At 48.3% G+C, this 19,801-nt stretch overlaps 4 protein-coding genes across 4 annotated transcripts; 2 read left to right on the top strand and 2 right to left on the bottom strand.

Moving 5' to 3' along the window:
* Positions 1 to 1,334: 1,334 nt before the first annotated feature.
* Positions 1,335 to 3,597, bottom strand: STEHIDRAFT_59812 (iron permease; the record flags this gene model as incomplete). Its single annotated transcript, XM_007305171.1, has 10 exons — positions 1,335 to 1,727; positions 1,811 to 2,175; positions 2,263 to 2,350; positions 2,413 to 2,581; positions 2,644 to 2,752; positions 2,805 to 2,884; positions 2,976 to 3,081; positions 3,143 to 3,248; positions 3,301 to 3,426; positions 3,490 to 3,597. The coding sequence occupies 10 exons, from the start codon at positions 3,595 to 3,597 to the stop codon at positions 1,335 to 1,337; spliced, it is 1,650 nt and encodes a 549-aa protein (XP_007305233.1).
* Positions 3,598 to 9,919: 6,322 nt separating this feature from the next.
* Positions 9,920 to 11,980, bottom strand: STEHIDRAFT_122255 (uncharacterized protein). Its single transcript, XM_007305290.1, has 6 exons — positions 11,477 to 11,980; positions 11,336 to 11,408; positions 11,196 to 11,275; positions 10,833 to 11,030; positions 10,648 to 10,738; positions 9,920 to 10,492 (listed from the first exon to the last, which is right to left on the bottom strand). The coding sequence occupies exons 1-6, from the start codon at positions 11,882 to 11,884 to the stop codon at positions 10,476 to 10,478; spliced, it is 867 nt and encodes a 288-aa protein (XP_007305352.1). The 5' UTR covers positions 11,885 to 11,980; the 3' UTR covers positions 9,920 to 10,475.
* A 3,269-nt stretch (positions 11,981 to 15,249) lies between these two features.
* Positions 15,250 to 16,100, top strand: STEHIDRAFT_59312 (uncharacterized protein; the record flags this gene model as incomplete). Its single annotated transcript, XM_007305140.1, has 5 exons — positions 15,250 to 15,399; positions 15,461 to 15,474; positions 15,533 to 15,683; positions 15,743 to 15,999; positions 16,052 to 16,100. The coding sequence occupies 5 exons, from the start codon at positions 15,250 to 15,252 to the stop codon at positions 16,098 to 16,100; spliced, it is 621 nt and encodes a 206-aa protein (XP_007305202.1).
* A 1,241-nt stretch (positions 16,101 to 17,341) lies between these two features.
* STEHIDRAFT_59457 (FAD/NAD-P-binding domain-containing protein) lies at positions 17,342 to 19,159 on the top strand (the record flags this gene model as incomplete). Its single annotated transcript, XM_007305147.1, has 7 exons — positions 17,342 to 17,636; positions 17,689 to 17,760; positions 17,825 to 18,189; positions 18,314 to 18,526; positions 18,588 to 18,680; positions 18,730 to 18,780; positions 18,839 to 19,159. The coding sequence occupies 7 exons, from the start codon at positions 17,342 to 17,344 to the stop codon at positions 19,157 to 19,159; spliced, it is 1,410 nt and encodes a 469-aa protein (XP_007305209.1).
* Positions 19,160 to 19,801: the final 642 nt, after the last annotated feature.

Below are 19,801 nucleotides of genomic sequence, written 5' to 3' on the forward strand. Positions count from 1 at the left end.
CACACATTATTAAGCAACCAATGACAGTGGCGATAGGGAAAAGACGCAATTAGAGAGGAATGCGTGGACCATAACTAGTAGTCGCGAAGGACCAGGAACGGGTACCGCATTCATGTCCAATGCAACAATACCCGTAAACTGCGCGCTACTCATTAGCTCTTGCAGCAGGCTGCATACAAGCAAGAGAAACGCACATCGAGAACTCTGCATTCACGCATAATAGTCCGCACGGACGGTCGCGTGGGAGTATTCCCGTCGATACTCATATACTGTACTCTACACAACTCGAGGCTTCTAAATAGGATGAATCAGAAAGTAGCCAAGGATTGGATATCTGTCGTCGAGTCATGCTGGGATTGTGGTGGAGGAGTTCGAACATGACAGCATCGGAAAAGGGCAGACAACGTCGCCACATCTTCCTTTCCTTCCGGGCAGTGCCGAGTGGCGCGCGCTCCCTAAAATGCCACGCCGGCGAACTTGGCTTGCAAAGAATACAAAATTCTGGAGGATGAAGTGGGAGATTAGAGCATAAATCATTTGGATAAACATGTGTGGTTTTGAAAGAATGATGGTTAATATAAGGGAACAACGAGACCGATTCAAACCATACTAGCAAAGTAGAGACCACCGAGAGCAAAAGTAGAAGAGCGCTAACCTAGGAATGTGGCAAATCAATGCGGCCGAAACATGTTCGAACAGAAAGGCGGCGATGTGTGGCCGGTCAGTTTGATGAGTGTAATATGTTTCAGTGTCTTCATGTATATATAGAATCCGAAAAATGGATATGGAGAGGTGAATCAGGATCAAGGAGCTATATATCAACATTCGGAAAAGATTAGATCAGTTTTCGCGGCACGTACTTCATCTCCAAGATATCAAAGCCTGTAACATATGTATCATCAGCGCATGTACACACAGCATTCTGAGAGAATGATTATGCTGTTCAGAGTCTCTGCTCCTAGTTTAGTCACCCTCTCTGTAAAGAGAAAGACCTTCAAATCCAGAAATTCACGTAGAACATGTTTATGCACACATTGTAGAGCTGTGGACCATGCAGGTTCTCTCGGACAGGGAATAAAATACAGACTTGAGTCTTGTCATAATTACACAGCGGAAAGTTGGAGATGACCGTATTATAGAAAGACCGGCTGTTCATATGCAACAGTATCTGCTGATACCGGTCAGTGTTGAGCTCTGTACGATTTTGAGGCTTTCAAACACCATACATATATATTGGAGATGCAATCAGTGGACAACCATGAAACTGTCAGAATAGGAGCAAAATATATGAAGTCCATGTTCAAACCCAATGCCTACAGGCATCAACCTCCATATCATTCATCTACCACCTCACCCACACTACTTCCCAAATTTTTCATTGCAACATCGTTGACTCTGAGAGCTTCAACACTCCCTACACCAGCACCCTCTCCTTCCTTCAATCCCCAGTTCATATCCACAGCAGTATGCAAGGGCAGGCCCTTCATACCCAGGCTGACAAGAAGTCCAAGGCCGGAGAGACCAATGGATACTCGCCATAATGTTTGTAAGCTTCCAGCAAATGCATTGCGCACTTCAGTGCGAAGAGGCTCTTCCAATGATGGGATGAGCGGTATGATAGAGTAGGCAACGGCGGTGCCTTCGGGAAATTGAGCAATGAACTCAGGTGGAAGGCGGGACTTGAGTCCATTTTGAAGGACTGTGCCACCAATAGTGATACCCCAGATCTACATATTTATGTATTTTAGTAGAGACCAACCAAAGAACTAGAAGAAAATAGGCAGGAAGGCCACATACTGGCAACACATACCTGAGCGAAATTTCGCAGAAATGTGAATAATGCTAGTGCATGGCCATTTGAGGATGGAGGGAGTGGCGCCAATACCGGAAAGAAAGTAGTAGCATTTAACATTCCGAGACCCATGGCAAGCACAACCTGGAACCCGATCGACCTTCCACGTGAAGTCTCAGCATTCAGGGTGCTGAATAAGCCAAAGCCGATGATAGCAAGTGACCAAGAAACCCATGTCTGAGGGCGGTAGCGGGATGATTTTGTGATGGAGATACCGACAATGACAGCAAAAGGAGCAGTGACGAAAGGGATGCCAAAGACATCAACCCCGGAGGCAATGGGCGAGGCATCCTTGCAGGCTTGATAGTACACCGGAAGATAGTCTATGTTGATGTTCATTACAGTGAAGGCAAACAAATGTACATCATAATCAGATATTAGTATTTCACAGCGATAAGAAGCGGACATACAGAGGACACCAAGGAGGGTGACGGGTTGAATAAAGGTTTGCAAGTAACCGCTCAATCCGGTTCTGGTGGCCATCAGGTGAAATGGAACCTAGATGGGAGATGTGATGAGAATGCATGTATTTGCGCAGGATACGAATAAGATTAACGGACGATTGGCGACTTCGGCACAATAGCCTCAAAAGTAAAGAAACAAGCTAGTCCAACAAGACCGAGGACCAGCGGGATGATGATGTGAGCAGACGTCCACTCAAACTGTATTCCGCCCCATGTTAGTGCAATAACAGTCGATGTGGTGGCAGCGACAACTAGAATATTTCCACTATAAGAGGACATGATGGTGAGGGGACAAATGGTGTATGAAATTGTCGTTGAAAAACGTACGTCCAGTCCATCCGTTTGATTTTATCAATAGTGTTTCCCTCTGGTGTTCGCAAATTGAGAAACAAGGCACACACTGCTCCCGCAAGTCCACAGATAGGAATATTAAGGTCTGCGTGCTGTGTTATATAATTGAAGGATGATCACGACAGAGTGTGACGTACAAAAGAGCCACCTCCACTTCCCACGTTCCGCCAATGTGCCACCAACGACTGGACCGATGCCTCCAGCAATGGTCCATGTACTAAGAAAGAATGCACAATGTAAATTGCCAGAAACGGGTGGTAGAAACAAGCTACAACAAGACTAGAATTATCATGGACGTCGCTACTTACACAGCAATAAGACCATTGAACATGCCCCTCTCCTTCAGCGGAACAAGGTCTGCTAGAATCGTGTAGGTCATGGTAGCTATTCCACCTGAGCCAAGACCTTGAACGGCTACAATTCGAAAAGTGCAATGAGATACAGAAGAACAAGACAAAAAAACCATGACACTTACCTCTCGCTGCTATCAGAAAATTCAAACTACTAGATGCCCCGCAAAGTGCGCTTCCAATGGCAAAAAAGAGAATGGAACCGAGCATGACGACTCGGCGACCAAATGCCTATTTGTAAGTATTAATATAGAGTGTGTCAGTACATAGGGTTGCGGCGTACTTGTGCAAGCCCTCCGCTCAGTGGTATAAATGCAGTAGAACACAAGGTGTACGCTGAGCCGATCCACAGGAATTCGGAGCCATGTAGCTCGTTGATAATGACCGGAAGGGCAGTCGTGACAGACGACTATCAATGCATATTATATCAGTGCTATTACTTCTGTTTTGGATCAGTAGGCGGAGAACACACCAATTCGAGAGCAGTCAGAAATATAGAGATGGTAATGCAGACAAAAACCATCCAAAAACGCCAGTCTCTCTTTGGTGTTTCTTCGGTCGCAGCCTGAGGGGAATCCATGGTGTGCATGGCACGCACAGAGCGACGAAGTTACGAGTGGGGTGGAGAGAAGCAATGGTAGTGGGGGTGGGTAGTACAGGCGTGAGATGCGGGAGAAGGACGACCAGGTGAGGTGGCATGGTCGAGAGGGCGGGAAAGTTCACTAAACATAGCTTGGATTCCAAGACAAAGATCATCCCGTGCTTCCCTTCGAGACGGTTGTGGACTGATCCCGTGCTAACCGAAACAGCTTTGGCGATTGTATTGTTGATGAACACCCTGAGCAATGAAACGGGGCTCTTGTTGAACACTCTACCTGAATACATATGGATCATATCTCCACCCATGTTCTGATAAATGATGCATGAATTATCTGAGGCGTCGGAATATATCATCAAAATAGGGTTGCATGCAAGCGTCAAACGATGTCAGTGCGGCCCATTAGTAGTGTGTGCGCAGCTTTCCGGAGAACATGCATCTTCCTCGAGTGCGCCCAAAATGGATTTAACACTGCAGCAACATCTCCGGTATTTCTCCATGTTTAAAGCATGGAAACCTTGGTGCGCCAGTCACGCACTACAGTGACAATGATTAGACGAATGGGGTATCAGAATTGGTCGAGACCATGGCGGGTGGGAGAGCGCATTGAAGGCCATCACCTTGCCTCCAGTTTGATTAGTCCATTGCTAGCCCATAGCGCTAATACGAGACTCTCAAGAATAGACAAAGAAGGAGAAGGCCATAGTTAGCAATCTATCCCTGGGAACGTAAGATCTCTACTGAAGACGAGCTCGGTTTGCGGGAGGAGCTTGATCGGCTAAGTTACTGAAATATCGTCGAGGGCTCAACACCGAAGTACATGCTCCCAGGAATGCAGAACGAGCGGTTGCATATGAGTGGCCGTTGTGTCGCATTCGATTGACGCTCACACCATCGTTGCGCCGCACGGTGCTCTAAATCCGTGCAATGGAGAACAAGTTCTATTTCTTTTTTGGAACATCAGTCGACCTTGACTCGACCACTCGGTTTGGCTGTGATTTTTGAAGTTCTCAAGATTGTGCAAGAGTGTATGAGCTGTCAGAAAGGGGCATTCGGATCAATTGTGGGGCGTCACAGCGCGCGAGCGCAAAGCCTTAGCCTTGGTGTGTGTACTTGCGGGCTCATATCAGCACCGCACATGCAGAAAATAGAAAAGAAGACTTCTCGCCTCAATGGGTGAGAACTACATTCTTCTAGTGCCGAACGCGGACTACCGCTTACTGAGGACGGAAAAGGTTTTCGGGGAGCGTCTAGCACTTCATCTCAACAGATTGTACGAATGCTTGCGCAGCTGTTTAGTCACTTTGCTGTGATGGTGAAGTCAGATTTTTCGCTATCTCGTTCATATGCTGGATAATATATATACGCAAATGGTCAACAATATTTTTGTATATAAATGAGAAGACTGTCTTTTATTGCGAGACTTCCCAATGCCTGTCTTATATGATGGTTTTAGTGACATATGTTTCGCGGAAAAGTGTTTATGGTACTATCGTTTGCATTGCCTACCTATATTTGGCATCCTTGCTGCAAGTATTCCCTACGATGGAGAACAGTGCCAAGCATACAGACCCGGATACGACCCTGATGGTTCTTTTTTTGTTTGTAGACGTCTAGTGCATTTTTTTGGCACTGGCTGATTGTACAAGAGGTACATGCGGAGGACATGCACAGCCTTTTGATACGTCGTTAGATGATCCCATCTCTTTACGATTTCGAGTTTCAAAACTGTGCGCCATTGAGCGCTGAACTAGCTACTCAGGAACCGCAACTATCTGGGAATAAAGGCAGTCCGAGACATCGCTATGCTACATAACCTGCGATATCGCACTTGACAGGATTTGAAGGCCCCTCGGCGTCTACAGAATGAGTTCGAACATTACTGAAGCTCAGATCATTGGTGAGGTCCTGGCAGAAATTCACCCAGTTTTGGCGGAACGATATCTAGCTGGTACGTCTTTTGTTCTGGGATTTTTCCTTGGGAATCCGACCGTATTGACAAGCATGTTGGGTAGCCACTGCATTGGTTATCTTGCTTTACGATCATGTCATCACATTCGGAGAAGAGGTCGATTTAATCTGGTCCAGACGACCGTGGACCTATGCCAGGATAATGTTTTTATTATCGCGCTACATAGTAGCTGGCTCGCAGATTTTTGCGGCATTCGGTGAGTAAATCGACATTAGAGCGCGAGCTATTCTTGACGATGTTCCACTACCATATCTACTTTTTATTAGCCTTGAGTGGCCTCTCTAAAGGAAACGAATATGTATGCTTATATCTACTACGACATATCAAGTCTTATGAAGCTCACCCACTATGTTTTAGTTGTTTGTGAATTCATATATGATTCTGCTAATTTACTGATTGAGAACATTGTATCGTGACTTTGAACAGCTGCCAAGGATGGATCATCTACACTGCGGTGTCCTGTATTCTGACACTTGCAGGAGCCAATGGTCAGTAGTCCCCCAGCCGTAACTCGTTTTCAAATGGACTTTTATCAAATATTATTAACATCATGACTCAAGTGCTTCTAATCCTTAGAGTGTATGCGCTATGGGATCACCGCCGAAAGATCTTGTACGCTCTCCTCGGAGGCTTCTTTATTGCCTTTGTAGGGACAATCTCCTCAGGTATCAAGAGCCTAGTAGTCATGAAAGGTGCATAGACTCATGTCCGCCTTGTATTCAAACAACGGTGACCGATGTCACTATCCAGATAGTGTCACATATGACGCTACCTTCTTCCATATGTGCATAATTGGAAGTCAACCTCCCACATGGATCGGTGTTTGGGTCTCACAGGCGAGTGTCCGAATCTATGATAGATGGTTTTTCTATGATCAGCTAACGACTACTCAAAGACCGCATTCGATATTTGGGTCATCGTCCTCACCATCTTCAATGCCGCTGATAGGCCACGGTCCCGGGGGGTCAAACTCATTACTGATGTTCAACGCGATGGCGGTATCTTTTTCCTTGTCAGCATTTGCCTGCTATGTTTTCTCAATCGAATGCACTGATGAAATATTTCGTCCATGTCACCACTAGGGCCTTTTCTGTACGTCGTGGTTCGTAGGGGTTCATTCGGCTACACGCTAATCAGAGTACTCCCATACGGTGTATACTATCGTAGTTTTGCGACTAATAAACCTAGTCCTGTCCGCATTCCAAAATGTGAGTGCTACAGCTCTCGTCGAGCACTACCACTGACCGCGCCTTTTAGCCCGCTTATATGACCCTTGGATTCTTGTGAGTGCTCAAGCCTTACTTCATGGTTCGAGAAACATTTATTGCAAACACTAACTACGTAACACAATAAAGTGTCGTTTGGGCTATGGTCATTGTAACGGTCTCTCGTCTACTTCTGAGACTCGAGTTCATGACCTTACCGCGGGAACCTGACGCGGCGTTGGCTCGCTGTCGAAGTGCTGTCTTGCTTCATGGACACAATGAAGAGGTACACCGGATGATAGTGATTGAACAGCAGGTAGAACAAGTGGAGATGTAAGCAAGCCGACAGCTCGCAGAATACGAATAAAAAGGCATGAGGGGTACCGTAGTGTGCGACATGTAGTCTGGAGCATATATGTAGCGGTGGAATGTTGGGGCCCTGCCAGAACTCGCTTCCTGATTCGCAAAGAGGTTGAATGTATCTATATTCCCCATTATGTATTCATTGTGTCCACTTGTATCAGATCTCGGATTAAATATTATGTTTCTACTGGGATTTTTCGAGTCTGCATGGGCCACATATTTCTCGCAACGCACGACCATGAAGCAGTCCCACTACGAGTAATCACATAACCAGCCTCGCATGGGAGGTTTAAAAGTACGACACGAACAATTGCGCACAGCCGCACGTCAAATGATGACCGTATCCTTGACACTGGCCGGCGCATCAGACCAGTGGCATACTGACGATGAAGAGAGTGTTCGAATACACATACACAAGCTCGTATCACGGTGACGATATGTATCTCCTGGTGGTTCGTTACATGGATCGAGAACATCTGGTGAAAGTCCTAAGACGAGTGGAACCTGCTTGGATCTGTCAATGGAATGATGGTATTTTGGGGGACGTCTCAGGCTCAGAGGGCGTCCCGTTCTGATATGTCAGAGCAGGGGCCGTACATCATTATGGACCCTTGATGTCGACCAGCGTAGAGCGCTCTTACCCTGGTGAGATAGCCCCAAATGAGTCGCTTTGGCAAAGATGCCAATAGAGCGACCGCTGTGGGCGACAGAGAGAAAGTATAGCGAGGGAAGCACCTCGCAGAATCTCATGGGAACGACGGAGTCGATATACGCTTTGACTAGCGGTATGCAAGAGAACTAAAACGGGGAATTCAAATGTGTGAATACACGGAAGATGAACACTTCACCGGGGAGAAGACTCTGCGAAACAGCGAGTTCAATACCTTCGGCGGCACCTCAAAAGCATGCTCATGTAAAATAAACAACAGGTACGACAAAAAAAGACCGCCAGTACGGTCAGAGCACAAGAAACGATTCATGTAGAGGCTCCACGCCGCGTCTATCATCGTAAAGGCCAAATGAAGCGTGTAAACAGTATATCTGTCCCGTTTGCAGGCCAGAGAGAGAGGGGAAGGCATCCTCCGTCGTGGACCGCCTTTTTATTAGTGTTCCATGCTTAGGCTTCGACCAGTTCGGGCTGAAAGCTACCCAGTGGTATCGATGACATAAACCGGGACGTCTGCGATGACGAACAACAGAGAAGAACGGACGATGAAAAATATTCTATGGTGCGAGTCCCGAAGGTATATATCTGATGATGCTTCCATTCAGATCCATTGGTGCAAAGAAAAGTGTATGTTCCCGAATGTCCCCGGTAGTAAGCTTCGAGGGCCAGGAGTCTATCTCGAGAGGGGTCGGTAAACGGTAGCGAAGTGCTACGGCGACCGAGAGGCTTGTCCTTATCGCCCAAGATCACGACTCAACACAAGTGACGAGATAACCTTCGGAAGCGAAATATTTCGTAGTAGCAGGCAAAGGCTGATTCTGAAACTTGGAGATGCAGTAGGCACGGTCACTTCCAGACAAAGAACAAGTTGACGATGTAGAATGAACCTACATAGCCTGCGATTCCGGCACTGTCATTGATCGTCTTTGTTTTTCTTGGCAGGAACGGCTACACCAGAGAGTCCACCACAGTATCGCTACACAGAGCATACTATACACTGAATGACACAACCATCCGATGAGGCATCGATGGAGGAGGGGTGTAGGACGGACACGAAAGAAGAAGCACATTCGACAGAGCTCGAACATACTGGTCTATTATTATGAATAGGGGTCCAGCTACGATTTCGAATGACCACTGGGACAGGCATGCTGCCAACCGGGGCAGCTCTACATAGAGTGGCGTCCATGCTCCGCCACGACGACCGGTGTTTATAGAGCCCGGGAAAGGGGACGAAGGCTAAGCCCTCGGCCTTCCTGACATCAAAGACCTGTTCTATCAAAGAAAATTCAAGCCAAGTTTTACTACACAGCAAGATAAACACTATGTATGACGCATGAGTAAACCAAACAAGGATGTGCGACTCGGACCAGATGCGGACCAAGCTAGCGCAACTTGTACATCTCGGGGATCGCCCACGCAAGTGCCCAGGAAAGGCGAGGAACGGAACCCGCTACCAGCCAGGTGGACACTTTGACCTCGCGCTAGAAACGGAGAAACTCGTAGGCCTGTGAAACATCGAAGGGAGGACTGACAGCAAGAGGGGAGCCACTAAGAGTCGATGTATGCATACAACAAGAGCCAACGAGAGGCATCATCGAACGCCATCGAGAGCCGAGAGCCGATATTCAACCAACAAGAGGAAGTTCGCAAACCAAGGCAGTTGGGCTCGAGATGATGATAGGCACTGCGCAAGGGAGAAAGACATTCGTGACGTGTCATAGCAGCGGGGGGACGTTTGTTTGTCCTTGTTAGGATCAGAAGCTCCAGCCCAGCCAATCACAAGCTCACGACACGCGCCATACGCCACACGCCACATCTATTCACCCCGTTCCGAAGTCCAATGTACATACTTGCCTCTCATCCAAAAGTTACGACAGCAGACCCACCGGCTGTGTGCCGACCTAATCCAAATATCTTCCTCACATGGAGACATACTCATTCAAATCCAGAGCCAGAGTCAAGGGTCAGGTGACGGAGCTTCGCACACAATCGCTCTCTCCAGCCCAACGAGCGTGAAGAAGCGCATGCAATCACCCAAGCGACCAACCAACCAACCAATCAAACAAGGATGAAACGTCGAGCATCAACATGGGAAACCAAGGGTATATACGCGCCGTATGTTTAAGTATGCATCACCAAGTAACACCAAGTAATAGTGGAACAATGCAACAGCGTAGGGCGAAGACGAAGACCAGAACATATTTCACCATCAAAGGGGGTGAGGGATGTAAGCTAGAAGGACGAAACACGGGGAAAGTCGTGCACGAAAGAGTGTAGCCTGGAAGGAGGACAGGGGAGCGCAGCACCAGCAAGGGGTACCACGACACAAAAGCAAACACATATATCGTCCGTACGAAGTCGACCCAGTCAAACAAGGAATAATGGAAGGTATAAAGAGGGAGAAGAAGACAAACGCACACGCCAACTATAAAGCGGGGAGGAGGGCAAGTTAGGGAGACGGACAGACAGACAACAAATACCAACGACCAGGGAGCAAAACAACAGCAGCGGCGGTAGGAGCGAAACAACAGTCTATAGGATGTATGATCATAGTCCGCGGTGGGGATGGAGATTTAAGAGAACTACCCTTCGAGGGGTAGACGGAGTATTTTGGGCTTGAGTGGTGAGTGTCGATCGTGGATAGGGGCGTTTAGGGGCAGAAGACGACTAGAACGATGTATGCGTTAGTACACTTGTGATAACGCTGTGCGCAGCACATTGGAAAGATACTGAGTGGGATAGCGCGAAAGCAACAAGAACAAGAACTGCTGGAAGTTGAAAGAGAGAGAGGAAGGAGGAGAATAAGAGGAAAACGGACGTACTATCGAAAGTCTTATCACCCGAGCTAGTCGCCTTCACGGGCGCATCGTCTCCACAACCCGTCATATCGCCAACAGGGTACGCGTCGGGGCACTACACACATCCAATCCAAGATCCATCAGTACACAACTCTCTCCACCCCATCTCTCCACTCCAACCTAGCAACGAATGAAGGAGAATAACGCACCGTGCAGCTCGCACTAGTACAAATCGCCGTATTCCCCCCACTCGCAATACTCATACTCTGCGTGAACCCCTGGATGATACTCACATCCCACGAGTTGGGCGTGTAGATGCTGTCCGCGCCGAGGTTGAATTCGCCCATCGTGCAGTCTTCGCCGAGGGAGCCGCAGGCGGAGTCTTGCGCGAAGAGACGGCCGTTCCACTACAGGATGGATGTGAGTGAGATTGAGATTGAAGGTGGGAGGGATGGACGGAAGAGTAGAGAGGTTCATGGGAGAGGTGCCGAAGGGGAGGGGAGAAGGGGACGGTGGTGATTGAGTGGGATGGTGCCACAGTGGCACCGAGATGAGAATGGAGCGAGACGTACGGTGGATGGAACGGTCGCGCTGTACGAACCACCAGCAGCCAGCGAGTTCAAGGTGCTGCTCCACTGCGTAGTTCCAGAAGCTACACGTAGAAGGTGCGTTGAGCGAGGATTGGGAGTAGTCAAACACGGGCACTACTCACCGCTATCGTAAGTTCCGCTAACGTCGACGAGGACGGGGACGACAGCGTACGAGCACTGGTTAGAGAACGAGAACTGTCCACAACGCACACATACAAGCTATTAGCATGAAGTCTCCGCTGATATAAAAGAGAATAACGCACGGTATGTCCATCGCCAGTATACGTATTCCCACCCGCATCCGTGCTCGCACTCGCACTGCTACTCGCCGCCGCCACACTACTACTCGTACTAGTCCACGTATCCGAGCTACTCGTCGTCGTCGGCGCAACCCACACGCTCGAGCTCGAGCTTGTCCACACACTCGAAGAGCTCGCAGAGGTAGAAGCCGCCGCGGCGGCGCTGCTACTGCTCATCGCGGCGCAGAGCGAGCGCTTGCGGCGACGGGGCTTGGCGACGGATGCATTTGCTTCGAGGTTGGAGGCGGGTTTGATGTTGGAGAGACGGTTGTGGAGGGCGCGATGGGTGTTTGAGCTGGAGAGGTCGGAGAGGGAGGCGGAGGCGGAGAGCGCGACGGCGGCGAGGGTGAAAACGAGCGTGAGGGACTTCATTTTGTTCGAAGTCGAGTTGTTTCCTTGTCGGATTGAAGAGAGTGGGTATCTAAAAGAACGAGTTTCTGCGCCGAGCGATGAGAGTGAGAGCAGAGATGAGGACGAGGAGAGGTTGGTGGTGGAAAGCTTGGTTGCCAGGAATGGCAAATTCGTTGTTCCAAACCGCAGCACAGCCGCAGCCGTTGTGGCCCACCTCTCTTTCTTCTCGCCACCCACCATCATTTTCGTCGATATCGTCCTCCGCAGCTTTCTCGAATCTTGGGCTGCCCTGACTCACTACTCGTCTCAGACATCCTATTGAAGCTCTTACCGCTACACGGATATGCCTCACTTTTTTGGCCCTCAGCGGAACCGGTGGCGATATCTGATGGGGAGGTCTCGTCAGCGCTACCTTCTCATCTTCAAGATCTCTGCCTCCACCCTTGTTCCCGACTATGCTCCAGTCTAAACATGATGCTTGTAGGCTCCTAGGACTTTGAAATCTGTAGTATCTTCTCGACAACATCGCTACTCTACCCCTTCGTCAAATTCATCGCGATGTCCGGTCCAGGTACGTTCCGTTTTGCTCATCCTATCGTGTTGTCTATGCACACTTGAAGCACGCGATTGCGACTAAACTTTTCCGTGAACATCACTATAAACTCGAACGTGCGGTTCTGGTACAAGTCCGCTGACACTAACAGAACCACCGACCTGCTGTCAGCTATCAATGCATGATACAATAATCCTGTCTACTGGGGGGTCCTGCTGCTCGAATTACTTTTCGTGGGCTTAGACATCCGCACGGGTGTCATTCCGCATTGGGGTGAGGAACAAACCTCAGGCCTCAAGAGACGTTGGTGGTGGAAACCTTGATTGCAGTGGCAAATTCAGTCACATTGTTCAGAAGCGTAGCATAGCCACAGCCGTTGTGGCCCAGACACAACGCCGGTTCCTTTTTTCTGCACAGGCAGAAACGGATCCAAGTATGGCTCTTTTCATCCTTTATGCTCAGAATTCGTGGGTGCATTCTTCTCCGACAGAGTACAACCAAGATTTGTTTTTGCGAGGGCAGAAAGGAGGAACATGCATTGTGACCTCTTTGTGTTCTCGCCAACCAACCTTTTTCGTCGATGTCCTACTCTGGCCATCCTCTGGCAAAACACAGTACTCGGTGCTTTGTCTGATCTCCTCGAATACTGGTTGATACTCGGATGCGCTTCTCTCCAGCGGAATCGGTGGCGACATACGATGGTCTGATTCCAAAGGGCCGTCAGCGTCCGTTCGGGTCAGCAGCACCGGCCTTACCGTCTCTCATCTTCATGATCTCTGCCTCCAGCCTGTTCCTGACCATCCCTCAGTCCAAACACAATGCCTCTCTGCTCCTCTAACGATGTCTGCTGCGTCTTCTGAGCAACATTGTTACCCTATCCGTTCGTCAAATTCATCGCGATTTTGGGTAATACGCCCCATTTTGTCCGTCACACCATCTTGTCTATGCGCACTTCATGCGCGATGGATGCGAAGATTTTCCGTGAACATGACGCTAATTGGAAGGTGGGGCTCTGCTACAAATTTGCTCACACCCGGAGAACTACCGACTCGCTGTCAACTATTGAGACACGATATCATACCGTCTATTGGACGGTCCTGCTGTTCACGCCGTTCATCTTTCCTTGGTCGTTGTATACGCTTCAGGTGTGAAAAAGGAGCCGAGACACGCAGTAGTCTTCGGTAGGCTGCAGCGAGCCGCAGACGGAACCCGCCTTCTGCCATAAGCCTTCTGGCATCCAACAGAACACCGACTTGATCTCTATTGAGATATGACATGATGTCGTCTACTGGGAAGTCCCATCGCCCATGTCTTCGCTTCTGGCTTTGTTTCGTGGGCTTAGAGTGCGCGTGTCGATTGCGGGTGGTGGAGATGATCTCTTGCTCGCGGTCATCACCGCTCCCTTTACGGAACAAGTACACGGAACACTCTACCCTATGCTGGCGTTCTGTGCTCAATTGCTTGTGCAATGAAAGTCAGAATGGAAGCACAGTTGGAGGCTCCGACCGCGGCCCGCTGTGATGAGGAAGGACGCTGTGCATTATTGAGTTCGGGAGGACCACTGATCCTTGCGCTTTCCGTTTCCTTCTGCTGTCGACGGTCCAGCTAGAACGAGTTCACTTGAGCACAACAGACTTAGAAGCTAGTGCCTCATATAATTTAAGGTCGTATATTCGATTACTCATAACTGACAACAGGCTGATTCAGAATACCACGGTGACGATGCATGCCCAGTGGCACAGCGAAAAAAGCGACCGGGGGGCAACCAGACGGATGCCTCTACCTTGGGTCTGGCCTCAAGTCCGCGGAGGGTCTTGGTGATTGATCATAGCATTCCGATGATCAAACCAATGGAGCCATTGTGCGACGTTATCGTCGGTCATATATGCTTTTGATCCGCCTAAAATGCACAGACGTCCACAGATCTGTCGAATTGCTTGCGGAAGGAGGATTTCGTGTACTTTGTGGCTGCATCCAAAATTCCCTTCTTTCCACACCGGCTATTACAGCCATTTCGGACAATCATGAGAGCGAGGTTTGGGAGGAAATGTCTGCGTGGCTATAAAAAGGCCTTATTCTCATCATCACCCTCCCGAGACTGATTCAAAGCCAGATCTTTCATCAATAGAGCTTTGTGGCATCTATGACTGCAGTCATCACACACTCGTCCCCGAAAATGATACGGGTGGCCACAGATACACAGCGGATGATTGTGATTTGTTCCATCTGTCGCATGCCATCTAGGTGTCTTTCTCCCCACATATATACATAAGAGTATGGTGAATTTCTCCTTTGACTTGTTCCATCATGCGCTGGGCTTCATTTAGTCTCATCTATCAGCCTCGCATCTTTCTACCTGATACGTTCTTTGTAAGTCTACGGAGAGCGATAGCTGATAGGCCCTCGATTTAGCTTCAGTCCATTACTAAGTAGTGGAGTATCAACGGATCTTAGAGGCCCCTATTGTGATCGTTGGGCGTTTCCCGCGGTGCAATTTTTGAGCCAAGTGTAGTAGTCTGGCAAGTCCTCCCATCAGTCGTATCCGCAAATCTCCTCAACCAGAGATACAATTTCCGCAATGTGGAGAAATTTCTCTTCATCATAGCAGTCGGCGAATCCTGGTCCCAGTATGACAAGGCTTTTCTCGAACTGGGGCGGGTTGGAAATTATCATGCGTTCTAACGACGTCTGGTACTGCCATTAGTCATCGATTCATTCCCATCACAATGCTAGGACTGATTGTCGAAAATAGACGACATAAAGGAAACCTATTGTCGTGGACACCACCCTCACGATCTCTGCACTCGTGTCCTTTTGATCTCTCTACTCTATCATGTCTTCCTTGAACTCGTTACTGGGACAAAGTCTGGGTGCTATCGAGCTCGGAATTCTCTGCTCTTCAATACTCTACGGTGCTATGCTCGTGCAGGTGTATAATTACTACCAGCTGAGATTCAAGGACAGTTTGTTCATAAAGCTTATCGTACGTTGAATTTTCATGTCCTCCATATCATGTCATGGCTGATTACCTATCCATCATACAGCTCTACTGTGTGTTGTAGGTATCCACTGCATTTGTTTTCTGTCTGATTCCTAATCCTCGTCTGATGCCATAGGATTATGGAGACTGCACATATCACCTTCATCTACACATTCATCTACAGAGCTACTATCATCCACTTTGGAGACTTCCTCGGAGCTCTTCACGACTTGTGGTCCATCAGCTTTTCCGTGACGATCGCTATGGTTGTCACGTCCGCCGTTCAAGTAAGTTATATCAAGATCTTGTACCTAAGGGACGAAACTGATCTCACCGTCGTTTACAGTTGTTCTTCACGAAGAGGTTGCGCGGCTTGACACACAGCATCTGGTTACCACTTCTCGCCTGGATAGGTATACTGGGCCGCATAGCGTCAGGAGTAGCCCTGAGCGTTATTCTCTACAAGCTGGAGGATTTGCAGCTGTTCATCAAGAAGTATGAATGGCTCATCGTGTTCAACTTCTCCCTCGGAGCAGCTATAGACACATTCAACACAGTGTGTCTGTGCTTTTATTTATCGAAGCAGAAGGCAAGGTTTCGACAGTGAGTCCACTTATATAGCAATCGTTGACTGACTCTGATCTAAGGCTCCTAGAACTCAGAGGATGGTGGATAAATTGACCATCTGGACGCTAGGTTCTTAAGATACTGTTCTGTTTTTTTTTCCAATCTCACTGATACGCATTCGTGTACGAAGAAACCGGACTCCTCACCAGGTACGTGGGATTTCATCAGATGTCCACTCCATATGGCTGACTTCGACGTAACACAGTATTTCTGCGATCCTCATGGTCATATTGGTGAGAAACACCCATGATATTAAAATTATAGTGATTCATTCACATTACAGCTCACGGCGATGTCCGGCAACAGTGAGCCTTTTTGGCTTCCAATCTTCGACAGCAGTAGGTCTAATCGTACCTCTATTAGCTATATTCATCTTCTTCGTCGTCAATAGCGCGCGATGTGAGCTTTCTACAAAACGTTCCTGTCCATGGTATCTGACCCATCATGCTTGAAGTGTACTCCAACTCTTTACTGGCTTCGTACGTTAATTTACTCTCGAGCTGTTGTGGATAGCCGCGTTGATTACTTTGTGTAGTCTGAACGGTCGTGCAAGCCTTTTCTCTTCCGACGTAATTACGACGGGGCAAATCACCACCGGCGCTTTTCAAAATAACAGGGACGGGACGAACGAAGTCAGTCATTTGATACTCATGCTCTTCCTCATCTTGTTGGATCGTTTCGTCGTACTAAACCTGTTCATAACAAGGTTCGAACGGTGGAGATACATGTAGGTATCGATCAGATTGGCGATGCGCCTTCGAGATCCGTGAGTCCTCCCTCGTCGGTAGTGCTGCAAATGCGCTTACTCATATTTATCACCGCCAAGGATCAAAACCTCGAATTGGGAGATTTCGACACAGAAGATCGCAAATGAATAAGAGCATGATACAATTGGCTGGTTCGGTTAGGTTTCATGGGTCGTTCATTCTCTAGTTTGACCTATTTATGGTCCGATGTTCGTGATCTATCATTCGTATGCGTCCTGCAGGGACTGTGCTCCTCTAATTTCGGTGCTCACAAGGACATATATAGTAACGAGATGCGATGCCATTCCCAGTTGAGAAGCTACATACCTGTAGTATCCAGAACAAGTAGATAATATATTGCTGTTATATGTAAGAAGGAAGATTGCCATCTCATGCTCTTCCTCGTTTGGATACAGCTGAACCCGAGAAGCTAAGCGTCTATGAATACATCTCTGATTATATCCAATTAGCGCCAAACGTAAGCTACAAAGCCTTTCGGCGCATGGGGCGGTTTCCCCATCCCCACTGCTTGCTTCTCTCTTTGTTCTGTCCTGTGGGTGTCCTCCGCAATTATGTCTGAAACCTTCAGAGTAGCGATCTGGTATGTGTTTCCCATCTTGTTGTCTGTACGCGTCTGTTTACATTCCAACGTGCATTGCAGTGGCGGGGGAATCAGCGGGCTCACTCTCGCGGTGACATTGGGGAAATATTCCAACATACCTATTGATATCTATGAGTCTTCCTCCGAGATCGGCACCGTCGGAGCTGGACTGGCTGTTTGGAAACGCACATGGGATGTTATGTGCCGTCTTGATCTCGACGACGAAATGGACAAGCGATCTATCGCTAGGCCTTCGGAGGGCGAAAGTACGTGTCATGCTATTTTTAATGGCTCACCTTGACCGTTGATTTCCCTCAGACCTGGCAATGATCTTTCGAAGAAGCGACCAGCCGGAAAAGGGTATCGAAATCAATCGACTGATATCGTCGTGTGCGTCTCTATTTCTGTGATCGCTCAACGAAGGTCTTCTCATAGTTCGAGCTCTTGTCACCAGATTCTCCCATACCTCTCCACCGTGGCACACTCGTCGACATGTTGAAAAGTCGTATTCCACCACGCTGCAAGGTTCATACCGGCAAAGCCTTAACGTCGTATGCCATCAGAGACGAGGGAGGATATGTCTTGCAGTTCGCCGACGGTACCACGGACGAGACCGACGTCCTCGTTGGTGCTGATGGCGTTCGTTCCGTCGTCAGACGACTTCTATTCGAGGACCTTGCCCGTAAAGGAAACCTTCCTTCCGCATTGTCCTCCCCGGATGACCTTACAAAAGTCATCGAGCCTCAGTGGTCCGGTACCATGGTCTACAGAAGCCTCATCCAAGCGCACAAGCTTCGGGCGATTAGTCCCGACCATCCTGTACTAGAAGCCACTGTCGGATTCAGTGTATGTCTGTTAACTCTCGTACCTTGCTGAACCATACCGTTTATCCTAACTCCATGTTGTTCAGTACAGTGGCAAAGGAAAGGTAAGATCAATCAAGATACCTCCAAGTCCATATATTTACGATTTTTTTTGGAAGCATATTATCGCGTACCCGATTGCAAACGGCAAATTAATCAATTTCCTCGCATTTGACACGAATCTCGACAATGAGGGGAAGCCCTTCAGTGGAAAATGGGTCAGTGATGCTCCAAAGGAAGAAGTTGCTGAATTATACAAGGCATGGGAGCCACAAGTCAAAGCGATGATTGAGGTACAAGAAACTGTCTTCCTTTTTCCACTCGGGCTGATGATCAGACATCAAATCTTTGTAGTCTTTGGATGAATCGACTTCACGATGGGCTATTCATGTGTGCAGTTCCCTTCCAATATCCACTTCGGGTAACGTCGCACTCATAGGAGATGCAGTGAGTAATCAGTTACATGATATGGGTCCTGTCGCTGAGAAGATTACAGGTACATGCTATGACCACGCATGTATCTGGAGGTGCTGGCCAAGCGATGGAGGTGAGTCGCAGAAACTCATCAACGAGGATGGCACTCATACGGAATATGTTGATTTCAGGACGCCTATTTACTTGGTCGCCTCCTAGCAGACCCTACCACCACAAAAGAACGCGTTCCCGAGGCAATGAAGATCTATGAAGACATTCGACTACCCGCCGCAAACGAGGTAGTCTCTATCTCCCGCGATGTCGGTCTGATGTACGAATTCAATGGAGCGGAATGCGATGGTTTAGATCGTGACAATGAAGAAGCGCTGGAGCGATGGAGAAAAGTAATTCTTGAGAAATGGAGCTTTCAGTGGACTGGGATACCAGAAGACGATTGGGTAACAGCTCAGAGACAGCTGCGTCGGGAGACTGGTGCCTCGGAGAGTACGTAGAATATCATCCCTGTGGCATAAGATCGAGGACAGTCCGGCTGTACGTATTTGAACGCCGTGCATGGGCACTATATACATATGAATATTTCTCACCACTGTCCCTGCCAGATTTATACAACGCTTTTCCGGATTGATATACTTACATGAGCTCCCTACCAACAAGTCCTGTAGAACCATCACCTCTGTACTTGTATGTATGGGTACTAGCTCTTCTTTATCCAGAAGCTCTGCATATTTTCTATTTCCTCTGATATGAGCTGTCAAGAGTTTTTGTCGTGGCAAAGTCGTGCGGTGAAAGAGGGGCATACAAACATCGGATCCCCCACTCTATCTGCAGAGAATGCGCCCGACGACGTTTGGACGACGTATGCCTAAAAGCACACAAGAAGTCAGTGATTGAGGGTGATTATTGCGAGCACAGGATGCAGCATGTAGATAGTGCCGTTCAAGTCCCTGGAAGAAACAAGAGTAAGTACTGCAACACAGGCAGTGTGGCGCACTCAAGGCACACTGTAACCTCGGTGGTAGCCGGTGCCTTGTTTGTCCTTGTTAGGATCAGAGGGTCTTGGCATGTCCCCACGTCATGCTTTCTTATCATCAACGACAAATCAACGATATCAGCGATATGTAGAAGCCTCTTCC

Source organism: Stereum hirsutum (genome assembly GCF_000264905.1).
Source record: "Stereum hirsutum FP-91666 SS1 unplaced genomic scaffold STEHIscaffold_9, whole genome shotgun sequence".
NCBI lineage: Eukaryota > Fungi > Basidiomycota > Agaricomycetes > Russulales > Stereaceae > Stereum > Stereum hirsutum.

Bases quoted from the DNA above. Each gene is read 5' to 3' on its own strand.
- STEHIDRAFT_122255 (XM_007305290.1), bottom strand. From the start codon at position 11,884: ATGAAGTCCCTCACGCTCGTTTTCACCCTCGCCGCCGTCGCGCTCTCC. The intron at 11,409-11,476 runs GTGCGTTATTCT...CGTTGTGGACAG, and splicing joins ATACTGGCGATGGACATACC to TTCTCGTTCTCTAACCAGTG. The intron at 11,031-11,195 runs GTACGTCTCGCT...TCCATCCTGTAG, and splicing joins GCGCGACCGTTCCATCCACC to TGGAACGGCCGTCTCTTCGC.